This window comes from Erithacus rubecula, assembly GCF_903797595.1.
Source record: "Erithacus rubecula genome assembly, chromosome: 2".
Lineage (NCBI taxonomy): Eukaryota > Metazoa > Chordata > Aves > Passeriformes > Muscicapidae > Erithacus > Erithacus rubecula.
In genome coordinates, this window is record NC_136685.1 from 101,211,920 (window position 1) to 101,239,116 (window position 27,197).

At 47.1% G+C, this 27,197-nt stretch overlaps 1 protein-coding gene and 1 long non-coding RNA gene across 12 annotated transcripts in view; one reads left to right on the forward strand and one right to left on the reverse strand.

Moving 5' to 3' along the window:
- ARHGEF33 (Rho guanine nucleotide exchange factor 33) overlaps window positions 1–25,864 on the forward strand; it is a 30,902-nt gene extending 5,038 nt beyond the window's left edge. For 2 of the 8 annotated variants that reach the window (XM_079297663.1, XM_079297662.1), the window contains 15 exons: window positions 764–918; window positions 4,209–4,258; window positions 9,617–9,781; window positions 11,318–11,439; window positions 12,274–12,416; window positions 13,423–13,482; window positions 14,001–14,216; window positions 14,824–14,953; window positions 15,681–15,813; window positions 16,608–16,691; window positions 17,415–17,498; window positions 18,223–18,371; window positions 19,244–19,429; window positions 21,124–21,877; window positions 23,439–25,864. In XM_079297663.1, the coding sequence (XP_079153789.1) occupies window positions 897–918; window positions 4,209–4,258; window positions 9,617–9,781; window positions 11,318–11,439; window positions 12,274–12,416; window positions 13,423–13,482; window positions 14,001–14,216; window positions 14,824–14,953; window positions 15,681–15,813; window positions 16,608–16,691; window positions 17,415–17,498; window positions 18,223–18,371; window positions 19,244–19,429; window positions 21,124–21,877; window positions 23,439–23,576 (2,436 nt within the window). In that variant the 5' untranslated portion in view covers window positions 764–896 and the 3' untranslated portion in view covers window positions 23,577–25,864. Of the gene's footprint in view, window positions 1–763; window positions 919–4,206; window positions 4,259–8,596; window positions 8,701–9,616; window positions 9,782–11,317; window positions 11,440–12,273; window positions 12,417–13,422; window positions 13,483–14,000; window positions 14,217–14,823; window positions 14,954–15,680; window positions 15,814–16,607; window positions 16,692–17,414; window positions 17,499–18,222; window positions 18,372–19,243; window positions 19,430–21,123; window positions 22,125–23,438 lie in introns of those variants that run through there. The other 6 variants (XR_013773243.1, XM_079297664.1, XM_079297665.1 and 3 more) reach the window with 6 other exon arrangements.
- On the reverse strand, window positions 6,046–25,990 carry LOC306797964. 4 transcript variants are annotated; one of them, XR_013773246.1, is made up of 6 exons: window positions 25,859–25,990; window positions 18,265–18,339; window positions 16,638–16,829; window positions 15,630–15,798; window positions 9,597–9,700; window positions 6,046–9,008 (listed from the first exon to the last, which is right to left on the reverse strand). It is a non-coding gene; the product is annotated as an uncharacterized lncRNA (long non-coding RNA). The 4 variants fall into 4 exon arrangements; XR_013773248.1 differs by lacking the exon at window positions 25,859–25,990 and adding an exon at window positions 18,878–19,001; XR_013773245.1 differs by lacking the exon at window positions 16,638–16,829.
- Window positions 25,991–27,197: the final 1,207 nt, after the last annotated feature.

A 27,197-nucleotide genomic window follows, 5' to 3' on the forward strand; every position in this document is an offset into this window, starting at 1 on the left:
GAGTCCTAAATCACATCTGCTTTCCTAGTAAGGCTGGATCAAAGCAGACTTGAAGGGGAAGGGGAAGTGTGGATGTGGGGTAGGACCTATGTTGATCAGAAAAGTGTGAGTTGGCACAATCCATTTTTCTGTGTCTCTGCCCATGTCATTAATCAGGCATCAGGGTCTTAATCCCAATACCAGGTGAGTGATGAGGTGCTTTACCACAGGAATGGCTTGGGCACAGCATCATGCCCTGTTGTCCCTGGTTCCCACAGAGGCCACACCTGTGCACATCAAGGTGCCTTGCAGCACTCCTGTGTCTCCCAGTCAGAGAGGCAATGGACAGAGAAAGCAGGGATAGCTGTACAAGTGCCTCCTGAAGTGCTGGCAGAATTGTGCAGCAGCATTTCTGTGGCCCAAAAACAGGTCTGAAGCTCTTTTTGGGTGACTGGTTGTGTAGCAAAAAGCCGGCTCTGATGCAGAACACCTGTGCCAGATGTTCATAGCATATTTTGATTCAGTGTTCATACAGGAACTATCTTGCTGAGAAAACAGTCTCGATGGGATTACACAGAATCTTTTAGTCACCTGTCCATGGAAGCACAAATGGCCTTGGGCTGGGAGGGAAGTGTTGGTACCAGCATCCTCTCTGTGGAGGCACTGGAACTCAAACAGATCTTTTGGATGCTTCATTCTCTCTCAAATCCCTCCTCCTTTCTCTGTTGCCTGAACTTGGAGCAGCTCTGCTCAATAAACCCTTTCTGCATCTTTCTGCACTCAGGGTTCAGATCAGCTGACCCACCCCAGGGCTCACATGTCGGCAGCTCTAAGCCATGGGATGTTCCCAGTGACCAGCCAGAACCCTCCAGAGTGAGGACAGGAGTCCCTGCGAGGACGCACAGCCCACAGCAGCCATGGACACAAACAAACACGAAGGTAAAGCATCCTCTTATTTCACTTCTTGCTAGTATGAAAGACAGCAAGAGAGAAACATGCTCTCATAGGACCTGTCTGCTGGCCACCAGCCAGGCCCCTGAGAGCACCTCTCAGCCATGGCAGCTGTGGGCAAATGTTCAATACTTTCAGTTTCTTAGAAATATCTGGGGGTTGATGCTTTTATCTTATTTTAGAACCACCTCCCTCTCCTCTCTGGAAAATACTCCTGTGGCATATGTAATGTCCAGTGTGGGAAGTCATTCCCTTTCTTGCCTCATGCCCCACTTCTGCCTTAGGATGTAGAGAGACTTCTGACTGTCCAAAGTTGTGTTTTACATGAGAGCGCTTTAATGAGGATCTGCTTCTCTCCCCCATGTGCTTTGTAGAGAGAGGTTCTTGTTCATATCAGTGCCACAACCCAGATATCTACACCAATCTCAATCTTGCAAGCACCAAGATGTATCCAGGCCACATTGCTTGCGTGCAATCAGTCCTTGCTAAGGTTGGCTGCATTCTAGAAAGTCTGCAAAGCTCAAATCCAGGGTTTCAGTGGATTTTTACTGACTTCTTTCACAGGAATGTGGTACTTGCTTTCCACCCCAAAGCGCTTGCATTGTGCTTTGCCTTGCCACCTCAGGGGCACTGGGTCCATATGGTGAGGAGCTCTTGGAGCTATGAGTAGGGGGAACAGCTCTAGGACTGTCCACAGCTGTCAGCTCAGGAGAGAGACTGGACCACCTCTTTCCCTCTTAAAAGGCGATGCCAGTATTCATGGCACAGTTAACAAAAAAGTTAATTTCTCTATTATTATTATGATTATTCTAATTTGATGAAATTAGGTCTGTGTACCTAGGCCCTTACACTACAGCAGGCTGGAAAGGAAATTAGCTCAGGGATTTTTTCCAATTAATTGGTATGCCCTCACAGGCTGCAGATGTTCACTGTAGAAATTGAGAGATAACCATGAAATCCCTTGTTCCCCACAAGTGAGACTGTGAGACTGTAAGGCCTCCTCTGCCTTAGCACTTTGCAGTGACTTTATAAAAATGATCTGGGTTTTGACTGGGTAAGTTCAGAAAGTGCTCAAGGCAAAGGTGGGAGGTAAAGTCACAGTAGCAGTAATCGTCTTCCCCATTTCTGGTCTTGCTCAGGAACAGTTATTCACTTCTAATATATCCAAGGACATTACAGACTGACCCACAGTCAAATCCACATGAAAGATCTCTACAGATTTCTGCAGGAAAAGAGGTCAGGCCCTCTGTGTTATGTATCAGATTGAAACACACCCAAAGAAAATTTGAGGAGGCTGTTCCTTCTTGTGCTATGCTTCTACTGATACCTCCAGTCCTTCACAGAGCTCAGCATTCAATACACTCACCCATGTTGTAAAAACTGCATCCCCTTGTCCTCCCAGCACCTGGTTTGTGTTGTACTGTTAATTCAGAAGCACGTTCTCTTACTCTCTTTGAGACATACTATCCCACAGCAAGAACCCAACAGAACTGTCATGGGCCTCAGTTTCCATGATTCAGGAGAGTCACTGTACACACAGCCTCAGCTCCAGGCTTCATGAGGAAGGTTCAGGCCAAAGGTCAGTTCCTAATTCCTGTGGTTGCAGAGAAAATCTGGAAAAAAAAGAACCAGAAAGGCCAAAGCTGAAGATGAAAACAACCTGTAATTTAAAAGTTGAAATGTGGGACTTGGTTCAGGCTGGCTGATGAGTTCTGACCCCAAACAGCTGGCAGTTTGGAGTTGTAGCTACTTCTCCCAATTGGCCTGCTGCTTCTTGTTTTCCCTAGGAGGAAGTATGAGAGGATATTCCCCAGAGGGTCAGTGTCTGAACCAGCTACTCAGCCCCACAGCTGAGAGCCACTAGAACAGGCAGAAAGTGGCACATGGGCAGAGAGGAGCACACAGCCACTCTGCCTCTCCCTTCTGCAAGTCACTGGGGAATTTGCTCAAGTTCCTCTGAATCAGGACAAATCCTAGAGACCAGAACAGGGCCATTTCATAGGTGTCCTTGCCGGTAACCCACATTTCCCCTCAGGGGTAAAGAAATAAGAATGGAGCTATGCCTTGTATAGCTCTGACTTCTAGACTTTGACTTTCCACTGGCTGACTGTGCAGAGTCCTCCCTGCATGCATTTCCAGCCTCTGCAGGACTGAATTTCTGTGATGTTAAGGGCCCAGGCTGGAAAAGCACCAAGCATCTGCAGTCAGCATGGAAAGAAGGAGCTTGGCTTCCCCTGGAGTTGGGCACAGGGTTACTGGTTGTGTAACTTAACAGCAGAGATGAGTGAGGCAAATCCTTGGAGGCAAGAGAAAAACCATCTTGTGAAGTGGCATCCCCAAGGGGAGGCAATCCACATTGGAGGAACAGAGTAGCATGGTGTTTTATGGAAGTGAGATCCAGCCAGGGAGCCTGATGGAGGGAATAACATGATGGCCATTGGACTGCAATTCCTTCAAAGTGCAACAGCAGCACAACCAGCAGTGATTTCTGTTGGTCAACTGAAGGTTTCTGCACAAGACAGTTGGACTATATGATCTTAAAGAGGTCCCTTCCAACTCAAATGATTCCATGATTCCAGGATTAATGCCTAGAGATAATGTCTCTGCAGTGTCCAAAATACTCCTGGAAAATAGATATAATCTCCTCCATCAGCTAAGTCTGTTTCAGCAATGTTAAGTTGTACAAGATCAAGTGGAATCACCATACCACAAACTCCCAGGAATGATGAAACCAATGAAAAGGTGTCATTCTGGGAGGTTAGAAAAGGCATGATTATTGCTTGGACTGCATTGTGCCAAAATATAATTTAAAATATACAGAAAAGGTGTTTTGCCTTTTGTGGAGATTATAGAAATCTGCACAGATATTGTAGAGGATAAAACTGACTGTTTTAGTAGAGAAACAGATCAATAATGCTTTAGGACAAACAAACCCCGAAACCCTGTTACCTAAGGCTGGTACACAGAACTAAACTTCACAGGGAGCAATTTAGTCCTAATTGAACATAGAAGCTTTCTCACGCCCTTGCATGGATCAATTCTGACCAGACACAGGACAGAAAATAAGGTGAATTTAACATTTGAATTTAGGTGAGTCATTCCTATTTTATAATTGCAGATTATTTCACAAATTATATGGTGTTCAGACCTCCTAAAGTGAGACTTGAATCCTGTAAAACCGATTTGTTCCTCAAGTGGGACTTCAAATCCTTTGTTCCAGTTATTTATAGCAGCCATTATAAGTCATTTTAATTGACTGAAGTTCTTTATTCCCACAGGAGGGACTGAAAGTGTGCCTGTGAGTACCCCTGCAACACAGATTTCCCAGGTAAAGATGAGCAAAATGCCCTAAATAACATCAAGAGTTTAAAGAGTTACTAATATATAAACAGTAGTTAAAAAGCTAAATTAAGCTGAAGGAAAAATGTAGGCATTTACAAGGAACATGGCAATGTGCACATTGCATGAATAAACATTATAACATCTTGGGCCTCATCTTAAAAGACTTTTCAGTAAAATTTCTCTGCTCACAACCACTGAGCTCAGCTAATTAAGTACCTGACATCATTAACCCCAGTTAGAAAATATCAATTCACTGGGCTGGGGGGAGATTTCATGACTGGGCTTTGATGAGCTTTCAGCAAACCTGATGAACTATCCCAGAAACAAGGATCTGTTGACTGACATGGGGCAGGGGTGTCTTATGCAGCAGGGGCCCAGGTCTTCTGTGTGGTTTGGGTTATCCTGGCACCCTCCCAGCTCCTCAGAACATGGGGTGCTCTTGCCTGATAATCCAGAGCAGCCAGAATGTTGAGTCTTTCTGCATGCCTTTGTCTGGCCTCCCAGACAGAAGCTTGGAAACCCTGGTGATCAATTCCTCCTGAGCTCTGTGCCCTGTCTTTGGGCTAACATTTCTGCTGCAATTGGACACCACAGATGCTGGAAGGTTGTCTATATTGCCACAGCCCAGGCAGTATCTATCCTGTAAGATGCAGTTTCAGCCTTTCCACAGTGATGTTTCCTACGCATTCCCAGTCTGCAGGAAATGCGAGAGTTTGAAGCACTTTAATCCCTGGTCTGGTTCAATATGGAACCATAATCTGAGAGAGGAAACATTCCCCTGAAGTGGAAATCCAGAGTATTTGAGATCTTGTCACCATTGCAACACTAATGTCCATAATTGCTTGCAAGTGCACCATGGCAAGTAGAGAAAGCACTGTTTTCCATGAACTGCCCAGCACTTCTGTCATCTCATCCTCTTTTCCCATCCAGACAGCTCAAAGGGCGCAGAACAGTGGATCCAACATCATGTGGGACTGTGTGCTGGAAACACCATGCACACACTTTGCTTTTCAGCTGACACGTGGGTACCTTAATGAATCCTTACATGTCAGTCACTAGCTGGCTCTTCCCTTCTGCTTCAGCAAAGGCCCTGTGGACAATGCAGTTACCAAAAGGGACTGCACAGATGTGGAACAAGGGCTGATGAGTACTTACAGCCCCTTTTAAGCACCTTCTTTGCTCTCTTCTGTACTAACTCTGCTGCTCTGACTGTATTCCTACCATCCTTGCCTAGGAATATATATGCTGCATATACTCCTAGGACCAGCTTCTCTACCACTGTAAATCGCTGCAGCTCTGCTGCTTTCCTGCTATGAGGCACTGCAAGCCTTCCTAATGCTTGGCTGTTGGAGTGCTGCCCTTAAGCACAGGAGTTAGTAGCTGTTCTAAAATTAGTTGTTTCTTGGTAAAAGCATACATCATGTAACTCAGAAAAATCAGATCCAGGGCTTGTGTCAAATGCTGGTCTTTGTACCAGTTTGGTTTCAAGCAGTGTCCTCAGGCAGCAGTCTTTTGAGAGACACAGTTTATTTACTTCTTCAGACCAGCCCCAAAAGATGTGCAGTCATGGACAGTAGATAACCTGGGGGAAGCACCACAGACAGTGCTCCTCCATGGCCACAGAGGGTTTTGCTCTTTTCAAGGATATATTTTTAATAGCAGAATTGTTCTGTGCAGTATTTCTTTATCATGAGCCTGTTTTCCACTGGTTTTGACAGGTTCAGCTCAAAGTCCCAGACAGCAGGTCCTGTGTTCTAGTGCTCAGCTCAGGTCCTGTTCTAATGTAAGGACTTAGGCAGCTGCCAAGGATGGCAGATGCAAATGGCCATCCCTGTGGAGACAGAGCCTTGGACAGCCTGGCCAGTGCTGGGGGAAATCTGTTGGGACACAGCTACTCAGAAAAACAAGGGCCCCCTCTCACCCTTTTAGTGGCAGCCAGGACAGTGACCCAGCTCAGCAAGGCTCTGCTGCCCTCTTTCCATCCCACTCCTTCCTTCCATAAACCATCCCCATCTGCTGTCCACAACTATCTTCCCTGGGCTGCCTCAAAGCCTGAACAAAATTTAAGGCTGCAAGGACAGTCGTTATCTTTTACAAATGTCTCAAATTCCTGGCACCCACTAAGAGAGAGTTTGGGTCAGGGAAACAACAATCAGTCCTGTACACCTCTTGTGAACAGCATGTTTTTTCCATGCAGAACTGAAAAACATCATGAGAGCAGGTTAAATAGGAGTATTGTGGCCCAAGAAAAATCTAACCTACTACAGATACATGGCACTGGATGCCTCATTGCTTTGCTTTGTCAGGTTTGAGGGCCCATCTCCAAAGTCAGATGGGCACTGAAATCTGTACCTGATACTAAATTATTTAGATGCCTAAATGCTTGTTTTGAACATTCTTGGACAGGTTTGAAGGACTCCCTATGACTGTGCAGATTTATTTATCCTCCAGGTATTAGTTCAATTTAAGTAATTGTTTCTTAAATTCCACAACTTAAGTGTTAAATTACATCTTTATTCCCATGAATAAGTGAGCCAGGGGCAACACATTACAGTTTAACTGTTGTATTAAAAACTCTGTCTTTTTTGGTATGCATTGCACTTAGAAACTTTAGAAACACAGAGTTGACTTGACTTTCCAGAGGGCCACAAACCTGTAAAGTACCTCTCTGGTCCTGTAGGCATATACTATCCCTGTGGAGACAGAGCCCTGTAACATGGGCAGGGCCTGATACTTCAATGGCCTCCCTCTGTTTTAACAGCTTATGGGATTTAAAGGATGGTTTTCTACAGCTTGCTTTTAGAAATGAGCTCAAACTGAAATCCATAGCTACACACCATGCCTGGCAAGAGTTTAAAGATAACATACTGTTCCTGTACCACTTCATTTATTTTGGTTCAACTCTGCATCCAATGCAACAAGAATGTAATTCCTCTCTATGCTAACCCTGACCTGCTCAGGGTTTCAGCACTTCTTGTTCCATCATGCAAGCTCTGTGGCTGATTGGTGTTTTTAGCTGCATTCATCCCTCAAGCAGCAACACAAGGATGCATTTTGGTGCCTGAAACAGCCACTGCAAGCTGTATGGGGTTGAGGAAGGATATAGGGGGCAGGACAGACTCAGGCTGGGCTCTGGAGCACTGAGATGGACACACAAAGAAACTAACTTAGCACTGTCACCACAAAAGCAGAGTTTGACGAACAGTGAATCCCAAAATAACAGGTCACTGTCTGCTCTTAGATGCAGAGGATATTTTGTCCAGCCTCTAATCCAAATCTTTCCTTTCGTTAGCTGACCTATGCTTTCATAGAGTGTTTCAGTGCACACGGACACCAAAGACTCTACAGTGGCCCATTTTTGCTGATGCCTTGCAGGTTCTTACTCTGAAACCTCAAGACCAGCAATGATTCTCATCCCTATACCCTTCAAAGGATCTGTGTAGTTTAACCCCTTTCTGGAAGCATCTGAGGAGATGGCCAGGCTTGTGGGCAGAAACATTTTATTTTCAGCTTATTCTCCCTAGATCATGTTATGTCCAGGGCCAGCTCCAGAAGTGCTCCACTGCTAGCAAGACTTGGGGCTGTGATATCTCCATCCTGAAGCAGATCTCTAAAACGGACAGCATAAATTAGAATGGAACAGCATATTCCAGTTGGAAGGGACAGATCTAGCAAATCAACCCTTTTCACTTGGAGAGCACTGTGTGATGTCCAGGCCTGAGGCAGACTGGCAGACAGACTGTGCCTTGGCCACATCAGTTCAGGGGGTAAACATGTCAAGCACATGTGAGGAGGGATGGGAATATTAACATTTTGCACAGTCACAGTACTTTATAACTCTCCCTCCCCCTTCTCCAGGCACATGTGTTAGGATGTCTGATGATGCCACAACCATTTGGGCTGAGATACCAGAAGCAGTGTGGTCACTGTCTGCCCTAAGCAGCCTCTCTAACCCTTCAGGCTACATTCACAGTGTGACACTGTGACCAGGAGGGGTGGGGAAAGGGTTGTGCCAAGGAGTCTGGAGCTCCAGCTGGCTTGGGGATGCAGGGTTGCCATCCTGATGAGGGAAGATGTCCTCAGCCTCCTGCTCCCCTCTGCACTGTCCCAGTGCCCGTGGTTCCTGTCAGTCCAGCTCCTCCTATGCAGGCACCCTGGAAATGTGTGTCCAGGCAGATCAGAGTGGGGGCTGTGGGGTGAGCGCTGGGGCAGGAGCGGGGATGGCAGGCAGACATCCTCTGTCCAGACCCTGCAGTCTGAGCAGAGGGGGCTGGTGCGTGCCATTGCCCCGAGGTATCGGAAGCCATCTCTGCTCCATTTGCAGGACTCAAGCGCCTGAGTTCCCGGGGTGGCTCTCCGCTTACCACCAGTGCTCCCGTTTTGGACTCAGTTTATAACCAGATGTTAGGCCGAATTTCTGTGGTAAAGGTAAAAACCTCTGTGTGGAGCGCCTTGGGCCGCGACCTTGCTGTGGGCTTTGTGCAGGCAGGACCAGCCTCTTGCTCCCAGCAGAGAGTGGGGGCAGAGTCCAGGGTCACCATCCCGAGCTGTCCCAAGAGGGTGCTCCCTGCTTAGCCCTCTGCCAGCCGCTGATCCTCCCTCACTGCCCACCTCCACAGCTGCCTTGTCTGCTTGCTCTGCCAGCCTGGCTTGCCCCCGTCCATCTCTTGCTTCACCCGGCTATCACTGGCTGCCTCCAGCTTAGGTAGTGAGCTCTTCCAGCAGCACCAGGGCCTCTAGGGACAGAAAGTAGAGAGAGTGGGCACAGCATCACTGTAAGCTAGGGGCAAACCTCCTGTTCCCTCCCCAGCACAAGTCAGAGCTGCCTCTTTCCATGGAAACGGCCTGTGGCAAAGAACAGAGCTTCTCCACAGCCCTTGGAGAGTGAGGGGTTAGACCTGTGTGGGGAGAGTACCAGCCCCACAAGCATATGTGGGAGGAGGACTTGCTCAAAACCAGACATGTTCTTGGTTGCTCAGTTGCTTTGGAGATTAATAATCTGGCTGGTGTTATTGCAGACCTTCTTGGCATGTTTCAGGCTGTCCTCTCCTACTACAGGCTGACAGGCTGCAAACTGCCAGAGAGCCTGGAAAAACTCAAAAAAGTTCTTTAAAAAAGTCTAAAAAAGGGGCACATTGATTGCCCAAGATAAACACCTCCTACTCTGTACTGAGGCTGTAGCAGGGGCCATACCTCTCCCCATGTTTCCCAGCCATGAAAGGAGGAGGAGAAAGAGAACAGCACCTTACAGGTTGGGTTACACTGAGCCTTTGTGACCCTCGGGGACACAAACACCTGAGCCTGAGAGGAGGGACTGAACCCACCGTGTTTGTGGTTGCTGTAGTTGCAGGCACTGGCCTCTGAGCTGAAGGCAGGTTTCACAGAAGCAATGCAGGAGCTGTCACGCATCCAGCATGGAGAGTATGCCCTGGAAGAGAAGGTCAAGAGCTGCCGCTGTGCCATGGAAGAGAAGGTGGCTGAGATGAAGAATTCCCTCAACACGTTCAAGGTAGGAGTGTGACCTGTGAGGAGGCTGCATATATTTAATGTGAGCTTGTGTGGCAGGAGGCAAGTATCCCCCTGCCTCCATCAATACTTCCTTTTTGCAAAGAAAAAGAGCAGGCAATTGTTTTGATACAATTACAAGTACACCTGGGGTACTGCCTTCGGCTTTGGGTCTCCCCTGACTGCTCCAGCTCAAAAGTAACCCATACTCTGGCCAGTTTAGCCTTTTTGACTGGCCATGAGGCAGTGCTGAGAGTTACCTGGGCTGCACATGCCATGGATTTATGGCTGTTCATAGGACACTGCTGGGCCACTGTCCCACAGCTCTCCCTGGGTCAGGTCTCCCACATTTCCTGCAGGAACCAAAGCCACTGGGGAGCAGCAAATTAATACAAAGCCCCAAAACCTTTTGAAGTCACATTTCTACATGTCTGGGAGGAAGTGCTGCCTGGTTTGATCTGGCCCAAGAGGATAAAGACAAAGGGCTGGAGAGATAGCCTAGCAAGAAGGCTTGATGTACACTTTAGACCAGCCAGCATCTCCATGCAGAAAGTGGATGATGAGGCAGGCAGAGGAACTCTCTTATTGTTTTTATTGCAAATTTTCCCCGTGGGGTTTTGCTGAGTCAATAATACCTTGTGAAGCTAAAAAGGGCTGCTTACTGATAAAGCCCATTACTAACCCTGTGGCGGGGAGACAGATGGCACCAGGCAAAAGGAGCCCTTGGTGCCAGACGAGCAAGGGAGACAACAAAAAGAGCAAGGGCATATGGGTTAGGTCTCAGAGCAACCAGACAATGGTTGCCCAAGACATTGTCACAGGGGAAAAGGGGATTTAAAATGCAGATACAAAGAATTATCCAAGCAACAGAAGAGGCAAAAGCTGCTCTCCTTCTGCCTCATGCCCATGTTGGCTATTAACATACTGAGCACCCAGTGAAGCCACCAAAACTCTTGAGCATTTCTCCTCAATCCTGCTGCTCACGTTCATGAAACTTGCAGGAACTTAATGCATCAGAACTCTACCTCTGAGTAAGGCTTGGCTGAAACTGTTTGAGGGAGGATGGACAGGGAGGATATGGAGGGCCTCATTTCCTTAGGAAACCAGGCTAAAAGGGCAGATCTATGATTTGATTGTCAAAAGCTTATACATGTGAGTGCTCACACTGGGATCTGGACCAAGGACAACATGTGAATACACATGCTGGGAAACTGCAGAAGGAAATGTGCTCCCTAAGGTCCACCTCCAGATGCCATTAAGGGCAGGAGCCCTCCTAGTGCTTTCAGCTGGTGGTGGATGAAGCCCTGAGTCTCATCTCCCACCAGTGACTTGATCATGTGGCACCACACTGGCTTGGGTGAGTTGCCTGTAGAATTAAGGATCACCATGTTGTGCATGGCATCCTGTGACACTTCCTTGCAAAGGAAGAGTGTCTAATCACAGAGCCTCTCCCCAGAGCACCCTGAAGCACCTTTTGTGCACACCAGCATTCAGGGCTGATGAGCACCCTGGGAATGCTGTGCTTTTGCCTGTTTCTCAGGAGGAGCTCAGCGATGCAAAGTCAATGATTGAAGAAATCAGTGCCAAGCAGGAGGAAATGCAACAGAAAATTGAGCAGCTGCAGCAAGAGAAGCGGCGAGAATCACGGAAAATGAAAGCTAAGTAAGGGCCCAAACTCCAGGGTGCTGAAAATGCTAATTAGCAGTGGTGCCCATTTTGTTCCTTTCTGTATAGCATAATTTCTTAATTTTTCCCCTGGCTGGACATATGTATCAACCATGTTTATGACCAGAAATGCTTCAATCACCCGAAGATTTTAGACATACACCCCACAGAGCAAAGACAGAAGAAAAATGCAAACACCCCACTGTGATTCCAGCAGCAAAACAGCCCCCAGCAGCTCCCTGGAGCACTAGGACTTGGAGGAACACAGACCCACTAAAGACATGCTGGGGCTGTTGAAAGTTAGAAGCCTCCACCATTCAGACAACAGCATTGCAATTTCCCCTTCCAAGTTTGCAGGACTCAATGGGCTCCTGATGGTGGAGTCATGCTCTGCTTTCCTGTCATCAGTCTTTTCTCCTCTGAGCAGAGTCAGGCACGCTGCTGGGCCACACTGATGCTGTCATGAAGCAGATGGTTGTCCAACTTGGTCCTAATTAGCCTCCTTCTAAAAACAGGGTTTTGATCAGGAGTCTATACAGCTGCCTTGATGCAAACACTGCAAATCTAGGCTAGCCCCTCAGCTAATTAAACTATTTAATTAGATGAAATATGCTCTGCAAAAGAATAGATCTGAAATAACCTTCTCCTATAGCCACTGGAAGTTATTTCCAGAACATAGTTCATGAATTGCCAATTCCATCAAAGCCAGCTCCTTTCCTGGTTTCTGCTAGAGTTGTCCTATTTCTGACAATGTTGGCCCCAAATGTAGTGCAGGAGCTTCACCTGTAGCATTCAGACTTTCCAATCACCTTGTTCTTTGTATTTGTGCAGAAGAGCACAGAAGGATGACCACGGGTCACAGACAGTGCCAACACCTCTCCAGGGTAGCCCATTTCGATCCATCAACCTCCCAGAACCTGTGCTGATTAATGAAGATTTTACAAGTCTTTTACACAATGTGACTTATGAAAAAGGTAGGAAAGAAAATAAGCAAATGCAGTGCCTTCCTCAGGAAAAAAAAATCAGAAAAAGATCACTGGGGTAACCTGGGTTCAGGAAGTATTTTCCTTGTGAGCATTGTCCCAACAGCCATTTATTGCCTTCTCCAAGGAGAGGGATGCAGGCTGGATCTTCATTCCTGTAGTGCCAGTGACACAGATACAGAACCACATGGGGGCTCTTGATAAAATCCTAGTTTTGTTTCTGTGTGAGGGAGGAGGGCACAGGAAGGAGGATCACACCTTGATAAGGAAAATACTTTCAACTGCCAAACACTTGGAAGTTGGAGTCAAAGAAAAGGTCATGGACCAGAACCTTTAATTCTGTAATTAAGTCTGGGGGTCTAAACTAGTCTATCACTCTCATGCTGTTCAGATAGGAAGATAACAAAGACATCTTCATTTAAAATGTCAACAAAGGCAGAGATTTGATGAAAACCATGGCTGTTTTCTACTCTGTTTTGCTCAGAACCTGCCAGTCATGGTTCTCCTCTGCCCTACCCTCTGAGGTGGTGTGTTAGCCCTCTTCCTCACATCCTTCTTGCACAGCCACCATTCTCACCCACTTCTCCCACTGCTCCTTTCTTTCCAGTCTCATCCCTCTGCCCTTAAAGCTCCTTTCCACTCAAAATGGCAGCCTGTCTCTGTGTCAGGTCTCCATCCTCTTTGTTCTGTGTGGAACCCCTTCTACCCAAAATGCACCTGCATGGCAGGAGAAGCCAAGACTGCTCACCTTCCTCTGCAGTCACAAAACACTGGGCACAGCAGGGACCCCACATTATCTGCCTGAAAGTGCTACTGAAACACAGACTGTGACAAGAGCACAGCAGTAAAGATTTTCCCTACTGGAGAGTCCAACAGTGGTGTTTTCATAGCAAAACTGTGAAAGACTGGAGGATTTAGCCCTACTGTAAGGCCTGGCAGGAAGAAGCAAGCTCTACAGTTGCCTTCTGTTGCTAAAGCTCCCTTTGTTCTTCAACAGTATCTGACACCAGGATCATGCCCATGGGAGAAGGAGGTGTGAAAGTCATAGCAGGCCCAGGTAAGAAAATACCAAACATCAAAAGACAGCAGGACCATGACTCAGTTAGCATGCTTGCTTTACTGCACTAGAGAAATGCTTTCAGGGAAGGCATTTCACAGGGATGTCTTTCACTCTGCCCTGTACCTCCATTTTCTACTTGCAGTTGAGATATAAGGGCAAACCTGTGTCCCTGAAAGTGGCAAGGAGTTGGCAGAGAAAGCCTTTCTGCTGTTGCTTTCCCAGTTTCTAAGATTTTTGCAGAAAGGAAGAACTGAGGCTTCCTGATATGACAAAGAATACTGAGAACACCACTTCTCCCACTTGGGAAGAAATGGTGTTTCTTCTCTAACATGTCTAATTTTGGATCTTATTTGGCTTTGTAAATTAACTCTACAAGGCTACAGCCTTTGTGAAGCACAAAGAAAGCTCCAAATTCACCTTCCAGTGCTTCAAATGGATGGAAACACTGCCTGTTGCAGCATAACCTGTTAGAGGGATGCTGAGATGTCAGTCCATAGACCTGTTTGTCATTGTAGGAGCAGCCATAGAGACAGATGACATCCTCAAGCCTCCCCTGGCAACAGAGGGGCAGTCGAAAATGCATCTGCCATCAACAGTATGGAAGCAGCCCAAGGACACCAAGGACTGGGGAGATGAATACATTTCCAAAGAGCAACCAGAGAGAGGGAAAGACATGGGCCAAAGCAGATACAGCTCAGCAGACAATATAATATGTGAACCCTCTTTGGCTGGTAAGGAGCAGAAAACTCTGGCTAGAGAGGCTCAAAGCTGCATCCATGCCTAGTGAGAGCTGGTTAATGATCAGCATTCATAGAGAGAGACACACAGGCCAGTTTCTGCTGCTAGGGGGAATCTCTCAGGGACTCACACTCCAAGACCTCTGGCCTTTGTTGTGTGACTGACAGAACCACTCTGTACCCAGGACAGCCCTTCTCTTTCCAAGAACTGTCAGGTCCAGAGTACTGAAGGCATTGCAGCAGTGTAGTTGCTTAAGTGGGTGAAAAATGCAACTTCTCATTCTGCAGGGATTCTTCAGGATATGTGTTGTTTTGCCTTTGAGTACTTGTTTTGTTATTCTTAGAAAAATTTGTATTCATAGGGAAAAACACATTTGCTTTAGAGCTTTCTTAGCAAACTGTGGCTCTAGTCATAACTGGGGCATGCTGTAGCATCAGGCTGGATTTTTACATTTTGGGTAAAGAAGACACAAAAAGATGAGACATTGATGTAATTTTTAAACAAGTTTATCCATTCATGATCACTTTACCAGTCTACCATGCAGCTGTCCTTAAGGTCAATATTTTCTTATTTTTAAACTTAACCATTTTCTTCTGGAAGCCAAAAGGCAGAACATTGCCTTGGAGCTGCTGGAGTCAGAAAGGAAGTACGTCATCAACCTGTCCCTAATCCTGAAGATCAAGGCCACACTGCAAGGGCCAGATGTGAAAAGAAGCACCAAAGAGAGAAGGTATTTGATGTAATGTGCTCCCTGTCTTTTGGGGAGTTTTCTTCAGTCACTATTACTTCTGCATCATACCCTCACACACTTTTCTGACATCCACACTGAGATCTTTGAACACATAGTTAATTTCTAGTTGAAAACTGGAGGCACTGGGAGATTTTTGCAGTCATTAAAGACATTCCTGCCTGCCCCTTCCATCTTGTCCATGATCTTCATTCTGATTCAGGGTGAAATCAATGTGAAGTGGCAGAAAGGCAGTAGCACATTTTGACCAGCTCTGCATCAATGAGTTGTCTCGTGAAAGGGCCTGACAAATGGGACAACACAGAAAGATGGGGAGTTCTCCTCCAAGCTCCCAGTGGGATGGCTCAGGACCATGGTCCTGCATCATCAGCCACAGCAGCATTGCCTGGGGCTTTTTAGTACTGCTAATTCTGGTCAGCTACTCAATGCATTGCAAGGAAAGCCTAAGGAGCTTTCAAAACACTATTAGTAGCCAGCTGGAGAGGCTGCTTGCATGTGCACAGCAGCCAAAACACCTGACCCCCTGATGCAGCCAGGGCTCCAACCACAGGAGTTAATAACACCTGCGCTATAGCAGCAATAATAGGTCTAGTCAATCTTGTATGTGCAAGGCTGTGCTGACCACTCAGGAGTCCCCACTTCAGCAGTATTCACTTACTAGGGATGAGGTTTTGCTCTGTGCAACAAGTCTGATTTGGTTTCCTGTCAGCTTTTTCCCCAACTCTCTGCGGTTCCTGGTGCAGCAGCACGTGGATTTACTGCACACTCTGCAGGAGCGAGTCCTCAGCTGGCCACGACAAGGGATCCTAGGAGACATCTTCCTGAAGCTGACAAATGATGAGGTATGTTAAAGACCTCATCATTTTGTTAAAGAACAGAATCTTGGCATGATTTCTTCAACATTTCATGAATCTTGTCAATATTTTGAGGCATAGGAGGGCCAAGACACCTTGAACAGAGGGGCTGTGCTGTGCAGCTGTGGCCTGGAGGGTAAGGCCTTTCAGTAATCCCCCTTGAGCACAGTCCTGGGGCATGGCAGCCCCGTTGTTGTTCAGGGATCCCACATGCCAGACCCACCTGTGGGCAAACAGCCTCATAGCACAGCTCCATAAACTACATGAGACCCAGACCTGCTTGCAGGAGCCACACATGAGCCTTGGCAGCTTGAATGGCTGTATTTCCAGTGAGAGAGTGAAAACAGAGTGGTTCTGATGCTCCCCTGCCCCAAAAGACCTTGCTCAGAGTTCTGACAAGCAGGTGGGCAGGCAGAGGCTCACATGGTTTGTTGCACCCACTTCTGTTGCCCTGGTGAGCAGCAACAATGTGTAAAAACTCATCTGATACTTTATAAATTTTAAGAGACTTAGGTAAGAAGAGCTTCCTACTGCCCAGCCTTCCTACCTGTCCCCACCTGCAGTAAAGCTTTACACACTGTGCTCAACAGCTGAACACATTTTACGTGTTCATAAAAAAAGGACTTTCCTGAGAAGTTCCAAGCCATTAAGGAGTGAAACAGCAGCTCTGCTGCACTGGTGACCTTCCAGTAGTGATAGTGGGGAATCAATAGTTTGGCTGGCTCTGTGACCAAAAATCTCTGTTAAATTAGTTTGTTCTTTTTTTCTTTCTCTTTTGTAAGAATAATTTTCTGGACTACTACGTTGCTTACCTGAGGGACTTGCCAGAATGCATCTCTCTGATCCACGTGGTGATCCTGAAGGAGGTAAACTTCCTGCCTGCTTCCCAGACATGCAATGGCAACATGCAAGCCTGGATCTCTTCCTGTTATGCTTACCCTGATAGGACTCCCCTGCCAATCCACTCATTCTATTTCTTGGAGGTTTCCTTGGCTGATGGGCACCTACAAAAGGCAGCTTTAACACCTTCCTCACTGTCTGAAACCAAAGCTGTTTTTCTCCAGTGCCATGAAACAATCTCTCAAATTAAACCTCCCAGAACCTTGCCCATGCACATGCTATCCAAATCTTTTCCAGGAACTGTCTCCTGCAAAATGGAGGACTCATCCAAACAGAGTGATCAGGTCCTTTATAGAGAAAAGAGTCTTCACTTTCAGCTTCAGCTATTTGGTCCTGGATTCTTGGTTTAAATTTGGTAAAGTGCAATAACTGAACCACATTTGCTTGCTTCCAAGATACTTTAATTTAGAAGTCAATCTCATTTTGTTCAATTAATTTGAGTCTAAAGTAAGAAATTCATTCTGAGCAACAGTGTCTTCTTGAAACTTAACTAGTGCACTTTCCATGTGCCCCTCTAATTAATTAGGCTGAGTGTGCCTTGTAGATAATACCCTACCTAAATGCCTGTTGTGCCCCTGTGCACTGTTGTAGCTCCTTACAGCATAACTGCTCATTAAACCACAGAATCATCTGGAAGGAGATGTGTTTTACAGGTGGAAAAGATTCTTAAGTCGCTTTCTCTATTTCAGGTAGAAGAAGAAATCAAGTCTGATCTCTACATTCTGTTCTTTCATATAGTCCAGCGAATCCCTGAATACCTTATTCATCTACAGGTAGGGCCCCAGGATGCAAACTGTGCTGCTGAACTCTTATCACATCAGGTGACTTTTAACTCAGAGCTGGTATTTGGGCCTGTACAGGTACGGGGTCCTGACAAACCCAGTGGGTTCCTTGAATAAGAAAAAAAAATTTGAAAGGAAAAGCCAGCTAACAATAGGTTAAGTTTCATCTTTTACACATGAAACTTGCTAATATTTGCCAGCTTCTCCAATTGACCTGACAGAAACAGCTTTTGTCCCCTGGAAAGCCAAACGCTCTACTGTCTGCTGCCTTAGGAAAACAGGAGGCCAGAGATGGGACACATCTGAGAGGGCTCCTAGGGCCCAACAACCTGTCCTGCAGAGAGATGGCTGATAAAAGGAGTTCTGTTCACAGAAGGCTTGTCTGAATTGTACTGAAACATTTCAGACAAGGCAAATACACAGAAAGCAAGCCCTATAAAATCAAAACATTGATTTACTCAAAGCTAAACTCAACCAGTGCATCACTCACACATCCCATGATTGCATTTAAAGAAGTTCCTTGTGAATTTGCACTGGACTAGGGGGAGGCAGGCCCCATCCCAGTCCCTCAGAAACTCATGATGCCTAAAAAAGCTCCCCCAGGGCAGTGCCATGAGCACTCCAGAGCCCTAATCCATGGTTCCAATAGTGCCTTCTCCCCAGAAAGGGTCAGGACAGCCTCCAAACCACCTGCTCTCCTCTGTGTCTCACTCAGAATGTGCTAAAGTTCACGGAGCAAGAGCACCCTGACTACTACCTGCTGTTGGTGTGTGTGCAGCGCCTCCGGGTTTTCATCTCACACTACAGCCTCCTCTTCCAATGCAATGAAGACCTGCTGATACAGAAGAGGAAAAAGCTGAAGAAGTAAGCACAACATCAGCTCATTCTCTCTGTCACCAGGGAAGGGAGGGGGTGGGGGAAGCCTAGCAAATGGGGTTTAGGTCTCTGTTTAGGCAAGATCAACAGGCTCATTGCTCTGTTGAAATAAAACAAAGCCCTTTGCATCTGAATGCTGGAGAAGAACAACTATTGGCACTTGCCTCCAAACTGAGGTCAGATTTGGGGTGGGCCCATCTACTGAACTCTGAGAGCCAAAGAAAAATAATTTCTAAATCCTTCTAAACATAGCAGCCACAAGTTTCATGGGATCATTTGATTACTTAAGATGGTGGCAAAATCACTCCCCAGTGGGAAAACACACAGGGATTTAGCTCTGGCAGCTCAGCTCCAGGCCCTGGTGAGGGTGAGGACTGTTTCCCTTATAGGCTGAGACTCCAAAAGAATGGTGTTATCTTATTTCACTGGGGGAGGAGGTGGGAGAAACAAAAGCCTCTCATAACCTGTTTGAGATGAACTATGACAGAAATTACCCTGAATGTAGATTCTCAAGTTGTGTTTCAGAACAACCTTGAAATCAAGGCTTTTTACTAAAATCAGAATCTGGTCACCTTGGCTCCTTGTGATGATTTACTTGAGGAGTAGGACAAGATCAAATTTCAGGGGAAGCTTCCAAGTATGGAGGGTGGTAAAGGGCTGGAGCAGATTGCTGGGTAGGGACTGCTATCAGGAGAGGTGTTAAAAATACCACAGAAAGCACACCCTGCTGGCTGGAGCAGACTAGGTGGAACAGGCTCTTCCTCGGGGTGGGCAGAGATGAATGGGAATATTAAGGTCCCTCCCAGTCCTGTTTTCTGTGATTCTACACGCTCGTGCTCATTCCCTGCCTTATTTCTTAGCCCGACGATGGATTTCTCCTCCCTCAGGTCATCCCTCGTGAAGCTGTACAAAGGTCTCACCTCCCAGTGTACAAGCCAGGAGGTTTCTCCAACACCCAGTGCAGCATCAATGCGGGACAGTGGGATCCACACTGAAGAGGCCATACAGTCATTCCCAGCAGCACCTTCCTCTGGCACAACCACCCCGTAAGCCTGTTGTCCTTGTGGGCAGCTTTCCAAGTAGGATGCAAACCCTCTCCTCACCCACACCATGCCAGTGACACCAGGCAGCTACAGGCTGTCATTTCCAAAACCACTCCCTGTATATGGATAGAGAGAAGGGCTGGCTCCATTCTGCTATCCCCTACTGTGTGGTTTACAAGCAGGCAATGTTCAGAGCTCTACTCAGGGCTGCCTGCTAAGGCAGTATGTCACGGAGGACATGAATTTGTTTAGGCCTGACAGTGGTGTGCACAGTAACACTCTGCATTATTCACTGTCAACATTACAAGAGCTGGGAAATAGGACCAAGGTTTCAGAGCAGGAAAAAAAAAAATTCTTTTCCACACAGCACATAACTGAATGATGTGATTAACTATCACAAGATACAGGTACAAAATGGGTTTAAAAAGACACAAGACTAAGTCGAGACAGATAGGGCTATTGGTAGCACCTGGAAATCTTCACAGAATCACAAAATATTCTGAGTTGGAAAGGACAAGAATCACTGAGTCCAGCTCCTGGCCCTGCACAGAACCATCCTCAAGAGTCACACCAAGTGTCTGAGACCATTGTCTGAACACCTCTTGAACTCTGTCAGGCACAGTGCTGTGACCACTGCCCTGGGGAACCTGGTCAGTGCCCAACCGCCCTCTGGGTGAAGAACCTTTTCCTAATCTCCAACCTAAATCTCCTCTGACACAACTCCAGGCCATTCCCTCAGGTCCTGTCACTGGTCACCAGGGAGAAGAGATCAGTGCCTGCCCCTCTGCTGTCCTTCATAAGGAAGCTGCAAACTGCAGTGAGGTCTCCCCCCAGTCTCCTCCAGGCTGAACAGACCAAGCACCCTCAGCCCCTCCTCATATGGCTCCCCTTTGGCGATTTCCAGCCTGACAGGTGTCAGATAAGATGATGAACAGAGAAGCATGCTAGACTTACCTTTATTCTTATGCCAGCAATTTATGGCTATTGTGCTTTCTTATCTCATTTGATACTAACAAGAGTTTGGCTGCATCATTCCCAGTCCACTCTGTTAGCAGTGTTATAGCTCAGTCCTTAGCCTCTTTCTCCCCAGACTGCTCAATCTCCCTTCTCTCACAGACAGGGAGGAAGCCTGTTGCTCCAGGCCTCCACCTTGGTAGCCTCAGCTGGCACCACCCCCCCATCCATCCTGAAGACTCAGCTGGAACACAAGGAGGATGGGAGCCCTCCAAATACTCCTGACACATTTTGGGGACAAAGTCACCTTACCCAAGAGAGAAACTCAGTCCACCTGGAAAGACAACCAGACCACAGGAAAATGAGGCATAGCTCCTACATTACAGAGAAAGAAGGAAAGTTAAAATCTAAAATGCAGATGAACAGGAGGGAGATGGAGCAGTTGGCTTCTCATCTCAGTTTCTAATAATTCCATTCTGTAGAGCACAAGTCAGCCAAAGCTACTGGATAAGCAGTTCTGTCTCTCGAAGTTTGGTCCTCCTAACCAGCCCAGCCAGGCAATTTCTGTAAGAGACACCTCTTTTACTGTTCTCCAAGACAGGAGAGTACCTTTTGGCCATAAAATCAACACAACAGAGCTGAGGGAGTGAGGGGGAGGGGGGGATTTGTCATGCTCTCTCTGTCATCCTTTAGTATTCCACTTCTGTCTGTTTTTTTGTTTTGTTTTGTTTTTTATTTTTAAGGCATTTGATGCCACAGATGAAGAAACCCCAGCCAACTGTGATGGAGAACATCCAGGCTGTAAAGCCCCCTGACTGGGAGATGGAAAGCAGAAAGCACGAGAGGCCAGAGAACATCCTTGCCTCCTCTCAGCTGACAGAGCAGGAGCTCAAGGCCTTGACAGCCCCCCTGCAATCCATCCCCGAAATGGAGTACGAAGCACCGCCGGCTGACGCAGTGGGGAACACCGAGAGAGCCATCAGAACCTCTGTGGAACTGCTGCAGGACGCCAGGAACTTTGCCCCAAGCTACGAAGAGTTTGACTACCCTGGGGAGGTGTTCACCATGCCAGGCCCCTACGAAGACGACACCTTCCAAAACATCGCTCTCTTTGAGAACTGCTCCCCGGCCTCTTCCGAGTCCAGCCTGGATATTTGCTTCCTTAGGCCTGTGAACTTCACGTCAGAGCCGGAGAGGACAGACCATGCCTTGCAGCCCCTGCCTAAGAGCTGCACTCCCGTGAGCAGCAGCACCTACAAGCGTGAGATGTTCCACAGCAAAGGGAAGCAGCTGAGCAGGTCCCTGAAGGAGCTGCCGCGGAGCGCCGAGGGCGTGAGCACCAGACTCTACAGCACACGGAGCAGCAGTGGGAGCCGTCTGCAGCAGAAGCAGGACAGGAATGTTCAGCCTCACATGATCTCAGCCTCATCTCGAAGCTCCCAAAGGAGCTACTTCCCCCCACAGAGAGGAGCGGGTGAAAAACCCAGCTTTTTGGAAGTAAGGAGGCTTAAATAGGAGGAGGAAAAAAATGGCACATGGTGGTGCAGCAGCAGGAGAAAGATCTGAGATACAGTCAGAGTAGAACACGCCAAAACAGCTTTCAAGACCACACATTCCAAGCTCTCAACTGCATGTACATATCCAAGGGAGGGACAAGACAGCTTGTTTTCACACACATCTTCCCCAGGGACAAGCATGGGGTTGAGGTGCACAGTTGGCTGAGCTACAACACCCTTGAGACAAGGTAGCCTCTTGTGTGTCTCCACCTGTCACTGAGCTTCCCCCCCAGGTGAATGTTCTGAGCAGGTCACAAAGTTTACACAAAGCTGTTCAAAATCAGTGCTGTGGTTGGCACCCAGTGAAACAGGTGCCTTTCCACCTGCTGTGAGGAGTGCTGGGTAAGTCATGCCAGGGTAAACCAGCATGACTTGGCCAAGCTCAGCCCATTTACACTAGCAGGGATCTGGTCCATAGCTTCTGTTTCACCTGTATTTGTTGCCTGGATTGTACAGACCCATGCCAAAGTTTGTGTGAGAACAGTCAGAGCCCAGCAACTGTGTCCCTCAGATGGGACATGGCAAACAGCACCAGGTCCTGCAGGAGCAATGTTTCTGTAGTTTGCAGTGTTCAGAGTCAGTTTTTGGGCTGTCACAGCCAAGGAAGTAGAGGCCAAGGGTGCTCTGAGGTGCTTAGATTGGGGGCTGTAGATGCAGATGATGATGGGGAGGTAGGTTCCAACAGCCTGACCAAAAAGGCAGCAGGAAACTTCAAAAGAAAAGAAAAAAAATCCTAGTGAGTGAACGAGGTGGTAGATGGTTGAATAGGGGAGATGAGGCAGAGGGAGAAGAGCCATAGAGACACAGCCACCCCAGAGAAAGGGACCTATGAGCTCTATGGCACTCACCTGCACAGAACTATGGCCCCAGCAGGGTGCACATGGGGAGCTTGTCTAGAAGTGCAGGACATGTTCCCTCCCACAGTGCAAAGGTAATCACCATGGCAGTGGTGAGCAGAATTGGAGAGAAGGGTCTTGTCCAGTCTTGCTGAGAGGAGCTTGGCACTCTCCTGAAGGAGGGACAGAACTTTTAGGGGCACATTTACATTAAGGTGTGTGTGCTAATGAAGCCTTTTTTCCCTCAGATATAAAACTATGCAGCAGCAGAGCCAGCAGAAGAGTCTTTCACACCTTATCACAACTCCAAAGCCTGATGCCTCCCTGCCTGGGGGAGAAAGGAGAGGGTGGGAAGTTCTTCCAACTGCCCAAACTGGCTTCCTCCCTCACTGGCAAAAGAAGACAGAGAGCTTCTCCTAAACAAAAAGCTTAGCAGAAAAGGCTCCAGTTCTCTCTAACAATGCTTGTCCTTCTATTCCTCTGTCATTGCAGAGAGCTTGTGCTGGCTCTAAGGCTGAGGCAGAGATATCAGTGTTGTTTCCCAGCCTTGTCAGCACCTCCTCACCCACCAGGTCCCTCCTAGCACAGAAAGAGAAATAGAAAGAGAGAGAAGGGAACAAGAATGTGAGGTTGCAAATGCTGGTTAAATTGTCTTTTCCCTTTTAGGAGCTTCATGCAGAAGACAACACCAGGTTCTGCCAGAAGGATGACAATGAGCAAACATCCTTCAGCGACCACAACCCGCGGCACGAGCCCAAGGGGGGGTTCCGCAGCTCCTTCCGCAAGCTCTTCAAAAAGAAATAAGCAGCCCCAAGAAAGGCAGGCCACAGCCAAAGCACAGCAGTGCTTCCCCAGGCCCCCGAGGGTGGAGACAGACAGAAAGGCCCCAGGATCCCCCTGACTAACACAGAGGGTGGAGGGTGGGGGAGAGGAGACTCACAAATGCCTTACAAATGCATCCTGCTCTTTCTAGCACAGGGCAGGGCCAGGCTTTGGGTTGCAGTGAAGCTCAACCAGCAGGTCCAATAAGCACAGGAACTTGCTAGCTTTCATCCCTATCTGACTGAACTCCCCTCAGTTTTGGAAAGGTCTGGCCAAACCCTAGTATCTTTTCCTCCCCCTCATCACCCCAAACTGCTTGATTTGCCATACATCTTTGCTCTTCCAAACTCAAGGCAGGTCTTATTTGGGCTCACCCACAACAGAAAGGTTACTTTTGCAGGCCTGGCATCCTGACCAGCAGTCTAAAATTCCCTTCTTTCCTCTACTTTCCAAAAAAACCACCATCAAAGACGTATTCCAGGAGGCCAGCTCGCATTACCCAGGTGGTTTGAGAAGGTTTAAGAAACAACAGCTGAAGCACCTGAGCATTGCACTGCCTAATCAGCAGCATCCTTTCTTTCGGACTTCCATCACTCCCCAAAATCCTATTTCACCTTCTGTGTGAATGCTGTTTTCCTGCTGTAGGAATCACTGCTTCTGCTCTCAGAATCGCCCATGTCTCCAGGCAGGTGATGCAGGCAGAGCCCAGGGCCTGCCACAAGAGAGACTTCCCCACCTTATCCCCAGTGTGGATCAATGCAGGCACTGGGAGTGCCAAACAGTGTCCTGGCTCCTGATCAGTAACACACCTGGAATACACTTTGCTAACTCTTTGGCCTGACACCCTCCTGAGCCCCATCACATGCAGCTTTGGAAAGGTTCTTCCAGCTAAAAATGGAGGCACAAGGGCAAGAAAGTCAATGGTGCACCATGTTCAGAGTCACAGCCCTCCTCCTTGTGCGAGGACAGATCAACGAGGCCACACACAGGCCACCCTCCTCACACCTGGACAGGACAAACCCTCAGGACCTCTGATCTCTGCAGAAGGATGAAAGCTCTGCTGTGATACCCATGTCACACACCAGCAGCGAGAGCAGCACTGGCACACTGGTGTTAGCAGTGCAGTACTGGTGAGCTCTGCTGTCACCTGGAGCTGGGATGTTCTGAGGGCAGTTTCAAGAGCAATTGTGGTTTTATCACCTTGTTTTCACAAGCCTGGGACACCTGTCTGTCTCAAGGACAGCTTCACCTTAAAAAGTTGTGAACTGTCTCCATGAGGCCGACAGCAATGCCTTGGGGGGAGATACTGTGAGACTGGGGGTTGGGACTCCCTGCATCAGGTGGTTGATTTTGGGGCCAAGGGAAGAGCACCCACCATGCTGCCATGGAATTTTAGACTGTCATGGCTCTCCTGGCCATGGCAGCAGGACAGGGGAGCCCAGAGCAGGTGTCTGTGGATGCAGTGGCCAATACCTGCTGCAAATGCAGGGCCCAGAGCTCTCCAATGTTGACTGACCTGCATCTACCACCTGCTTTTCCTCCTCTGCTGGAGGTGAAGGGGTGTGTGTGAAAAGGGCTATCCAGACAGACATAACCTATCCTTTACTGCAATCAAAGTTTTCCCAACATTTCAAAAATGTGACTATGCAAGACCCCAAAGATTAAAATGCTTTAGCTGATCCCTCTCCTATAGATTTTAATAAAACAAATATCCTTACAAAAAGGAAAGAAGTACCATACTTTCCTCCCCTAGCTTTTGGAAACTGCTCTGGGAAGATTTTTTTTTTTAATGTAAGAGTTTTAATGGCAAAAAACTCCCCTTCCATCTCCTTCCTTTTCTCTCACATCCTCATAAAAATTACAAATTCCCTGTCCCTTTCCAGTCAGGACTGCTCCATGCTGACCAGCCACTGAATCACAAAGACAGTTCCTAGGACTTTGTAGCTTTTAGTCAGACTGTGCAGGGCCAGGATGGAAATTATCTGGTAGGAAGAGCCAAATACTTGTAACTGAAGCATGGGCAAAGCCTGTTTGTTCTGCACAGGAATCAGCCACAGACAGAACTGTTTGTTTGTCCATGGAACCAGAGCTGCATCATTAAGAACAGGTGTCCATTGTAAGGCACTGATGCTGTCAAGGGCTCTGATTCTTGTGGTTTTGGTCTCATGTATGTAATGACACTTTTATCCTTCACAAAACAAACCTGTTTTTCATATTTGCGAGGCAGATACCAGGACAGAAACAGGACAAAGGAAAAAACCTACCTGCTGACATCTCCTGGGTGAGGAAATTCTTCCAAAGTGGCAGACCCTTGCTTGTAAAATGCATGTGCATTTCAGCTTCTATTTTAGTGATGTAAGGCACAGTCAGAACTGATGGTTCTTTCTTTCTGATCCTCTATGAGTTCTTACTTCCAGGCCTATTCTTACCACTTGAGATGTCCTTGTACCTGCTCAGAATCCGTAAATGTAAATAATATGAATGAAGGATGCTTAGCACCACACATGCACAACCTGTTGTAGGATCCATTTCAAATCACATGTGTGCTCTGGATTATTTTTCTTCCTCTGCCAAATAAACGTTGCCTTTAAATAACACTGTTGCCTCTTGCACTGAATCAGCCAGAAGGTTGCATCCATTAAAAGAAGAAATAAGTGTTTCTCTGGTCCCTTTCTGAGGTAACATTACTTACACAATCCTGTATCCCTGCAAGTCCAGCCATGCAAGCTGACTGTTCCCTACACGAGGTTCTAAGACTCTTATTCAGAACTCAGCTGAGTCACTTGCCAGGCTTCTAGGCAAAATCCTGTTGCTGGTGCAGCTCACTGTGACAGATCTTCATCTCCTTAGAGTTCTCTAGACCATTCCTCTTCATAGCTACACTCCCTGTTTAAGTCTGTCATCCTAGAGTCAAAACAAAAAAAGGCTTACACTGAAATAGATGCAACAAACTTGTCCAAAGCAATTGCAATAACACGTGCCCTTGATTACCTACATCCTGGCAAAGGAGTTTTTATTCTATTTTCCCTTTCAACTTCTCAACCACCCAGTACAGGATTTCACATTTGTTGGCTAGAAAGTAAGAAAACAACCCATTACTTAGTTTGCCTCATAATACACTATTTTCAACTGAACACAAAAGGTAAATTTGCTCTCAGTGGACAGAAAAATGCATTTAAGGGTGGGGTTTTTTAAAATGGAAAATAAGAATGGAATTACAAAACAAGAGCATTTTTGTTTTTACACCTGTATGAGGTCACAGGTTTCTCTCCTGAAAAAAGACTTCACCTATGCACTGTCTGGGTTTAGAAATGACAATTCAACAATGTCCATGAAACACAATAATCTACTATGTTCAATTGTGATATCACTGGGAAAATCTAATTTAAAACACACACAAAAGACAAATAATTAAATATCCCACAATGTCACTCTAAAACTTGAAGGATCTAAAGCCAGTGTATTAATTAGCATGCTCTTCCTGAGAGAGATCTCTCCCTCCCTGATTTAAAAGAGGCACATTAGAGCAGAGGATTAGCCCACACTGGAAATGAGGATGGAGCACTCCAGTGTTTCAATGTTATCTACCCTGAAAGAAGACAA